The sequence below is a fragment of the Propithecus coquereli genome, unplaced genomic scaffold (genome assembly GCF_000956105.1).
Source record: "Propithecus coquereli isolate 6110/MARCELLA unplaced genomic scaffold, Pcoq_1.0 Scaffold468, whole genome shotgun sequence".
Taxonomy (NCBI): Eukaryota; Metazoa; Chordata; class Mammalia; order Primates; family Indriidae; genus Propithecus; species Propithecus coquereli.
In genome coordinates, this window is record NW_012150485.1 from 1,433,470 (window position 1) to 1,436,973 (window position 3,504).

The 3,504-nt window shown below is 43.3% G+C and overlaps 1 protein-coding gene across 1 annotated transcript; it reads right to left on the reverse strand.

Annotated features, from left to right (window-relative positions):
- Nucleotides 1–1,925: 1,925 nt before the first annotated feature.
- Nucleotides 1,926–2,744, reverse strand: LOC105819043 (cytochrome c oxidase subunit 8C, mitochondrial). Its single transcript, XM_012655199.1, has 2 exons — nt 2,622–2,744; nt 1,926–2,018 (listed from the first exon to the last, which is right to left on the reverse strand). The coding sequence occupies exons 1-2, from the start codon at nt 2,742–2,744 to the stop codon at nt 1,926–1,928; spliced, it is 216 nt and encodes a 71-aa protein (XP_012510653.1).
- Between the last annotated feature and the right edge of the window lie 760 nt (nt 2,745–3,504).

A 3,504-nucleotide genomic window follows, 5' to 3' on the forward strand; every position in this document is an offset into this window, starting at 1 on the left:
GCTACCATTTCCCAACACACAGTATTGTATGAGTATTCAATAAATAAATATGAGTGTCAAATAAATGATTCAGAAAATTAAGTGATAAAGTTCTATGGAAAAGACTCTTACAGTTTAATATTCTTCCCCAGGTGGGAGGAAAATAAAGCAGTCTTTTGCCATTATTTGGAGCACATGAAGGCAGGCATCAGAAGCTGAAGTACTAAGCCACCAGAGTCACAGAAGAAAACAATAAGTTCAAAATGGGCAGCAGGAGCCAGGTCTGGTTGAATACAAGAAACCGTATGACTGAGTCCATGTCTTGACAGGCCAGAGTTCATTTAAAGACACTAAGAGCAGGTTTGTCACCAGTGAACTGGGAAGGTAGATCTTAACAAATTGTTAAGATTTTGATTAGCCACTGTACTCATATCTTTAAATTTTAGGAGTATCACCAATCTGTTTTCATGATCTCTCTCTCTGAAAAGTTACAATAACCCAATTGTAATGGTTAATTTTATGTGTCAACTAGAGTAGGCCACAGTGTTTGGTCAAACACTATTCTAGATGTTTCTGGGAAGGCTGAAAGAGATTAACAGTTAAATCAGTAGACTTTGAGTAAAGCAGATTGCCCTCCATAGTGCAAGTGGGCCTCATCCAATCAGTTGAAGGCCTTAAAAAAAAGACTGATCTTCCCCAAAAGGGAATTCTGCCAGAATATTGCCTTCAGACTTGAATGTCAACTCTTTCATGTGTCTCCAGCCTGCTGGCCTACCCTGCAGATTTTAGACCTGTCAGCTTCCACAACCATATGAGCCAATTCCTTAAAATAAACCCATCTTTCTGTCTATACACACACACACACACCCCTATTCATTCTTTTTCTACGGAGAACCTTTACTAATACACCAATATAAATTTTGAGATATGAGAATATTAAAGTAACAAAATATAAGTCCTCTAAGACTTGTAAGCCTAATAAGGACAGGAGTCTATTTTGGCTTATTAACCTCAGACAATCCTTGGCACATCACAGAAATGCAGTATTTGTTGAATGAATATTAGCAAAGTTATACATCCTCTTAACAATAACTTCTACTTATTGACTACTCTGTTTCAGGCACTATGCTGGAAGGTGCTTTATCTTTGCTCAATGTTTTATGCCCCACAACATCCCTTAAAGACAGTAATTTTAAGTCCCCATTACAGTGATAAGGAAACCAAGGCTCAGAGTTGAACTATGCTGCCCATGGTCATGGCACAATTGGCAGAGCAAGCTAAAATTCAAGGGTGTATATGATTCTTAAAACCTGAATGATGACTAAGAGAAGCTAATAACAAAATCATGAAATTAGGACAGGTACAAATAAAATACACATATACTTACTCACCAAATCCTGGAATGCAGTCATTGAAATAGGTAAAGATAAATTAAGAAAAAGTTATACTTCTCACAGCAAATAGTAAAGTGTGGAGTGGCACTACTCATGGAACATAAAAACCATTTAGCTAAACTTATGAATATTACCTTACAGCTATATAGCTAATCTTTTAAGGTTCATGTCACTAGATACAAACATTCACTCCCATAAAATAACACTTGATGTCATTCCCTAAGTCACTAGGTCTGACCTTTCATAGCAGTTTTCAGTAAATTTTCATCAGCTTTCATGATGTTTAGAAAATAATCTGTGATCACACATAATACCAAGCATGAATAAGTGCTTCAATTTTATTTAACAATTAAGCAGAACATTTTTTTGTCTATACATCTACGTAATGCACGGTAATTAAAAAGTGCAAAATATTTACCATAAACATATGGTTATGGAACTGAATATCCACAATGGTTACATCATCAACCCAAAGAAGCACTTGTGTTCATTTACCGAAGACAGCTTCTTCTGAAAGCGTTTTGGACGTTAACAGCTGCTCGACATCTTCATTTAATCTTTTCTGAACTGGCTCAGATTGCTTAACACATAGGCACACGGTGTTAAGAAGGCCAAAAAAATCACCACAATTCCAAGAGCCATTTCCTGGAAGAGAAGATGAAAAGCGCTGTTAATGAGTATGGCTTCCTGCACCAGTGACTGGCTGCCTAACAAAAACTGCTTAAGACGTTTTGAGGAATTAGGCAGTTGTCCTGGGAACAGAGGCTTGGAGAAACTTAAAATGCAGAAATTCAATTCATGGATGACCTAACTCAATTTTTAAAGAAAACTCATTTTCCTCTGACGTTTCTCCAATTCTGACCTTTGCGCTCTGGAACCTCGATGCAGCCCAGGATTTCCACCGTTTGGGGGAGAAATGATGGTTCTTGGCAGTGAAGAGATAGGTGATAAACTACTCCTCTGAAAAAACAACGGCTCCGCACCCCTCCCCCGCTGGCTCCATGCTCATAAAGGGTAACCCCCAAAGAGGTCCCAGTTCCCGCCTCCCGCCACCGGGGCCCAACGACCTTGTCCCCACCGTGGCCCTCTCCCTGGACCCTCTCTAATGGCGGCCCCGCCACAGAAGCCCCCACGCAAGACTTGCGTCTGTCCTCTCCTTCCTCCCCACCCGTCGGGGCGCCAGGCCTCGGTCCCAGCCCCGGCGCCATCGCCCGGTGTGTGCTGCCTTGGCGCGTGGCCCCAACCCACCAAGGCAGACGCAGGCCGCTGGCGCTGGGGCTCCGAGTGGGCGAAGCGACTGCCGGACCACAGGCAAAGCAGGGCCACGCGGAGGCGGCGGATGTAGGGGCAGACCCTGGGCAGGCGATGCATGGCGAGTCCAGTGAGACAAAGCGATGTGTGACCAACTCGACAACACCAACGACGCGAGGAAAAGCGCGGCCTCGCGAGCTCCCGGGTTGCTGAGGTATCTAGTTTGCGCAGGCGCCTGAGCCACAGACGAAGCTCACTCCCCCTCACATGCTGAGCCCCGCCCTTCCCTGCCTTGCCCCTTCCGCTCAACGCTCCTGGTCCACCCGCCCCTTCCGCTCCGCACTCCCTGCTTAGCCTTATCCATTCCCTCCTACCCTTCATGCGGCTCCCTGCCCTCCTGTATTCCCTAGGCCTGGCATTCTGCCTGCTCCAAACTCCCCTGCCGGAGACCCCCTAACCCCACACTCAGTATTCCCTGATTTTCTGCTGGGTAAGTTGAGGCACTCAGCATCCCCACGCTTACTTTTTTTCTTCTACTCAGCTATACTATAATATATATAGGTTAATATATATACCTGGTTAATATACCAGGTTAATATATATACCTGTCAACATGCCACGGCTTGTTATTGGACGCGTTGTATTAGGTTAGTACAAAAGTAATTGTGGTTTTGGACCATGAATTTTAAATCATTATAACTAGGGTCAAACACATCTTTATTAATCAAAATAGGAACCATTACAATCAACACATTTTGCCAATGAGAAATAAGTTTGTTTATTACCATAGTGTAAAAATCCATGCTTTAGGATTCGGTGAACTCTTGGAAAGCATTTTCTGCATTCTGCTGGTTGTGGAAGCATTTTCCCTGCAAAAAGT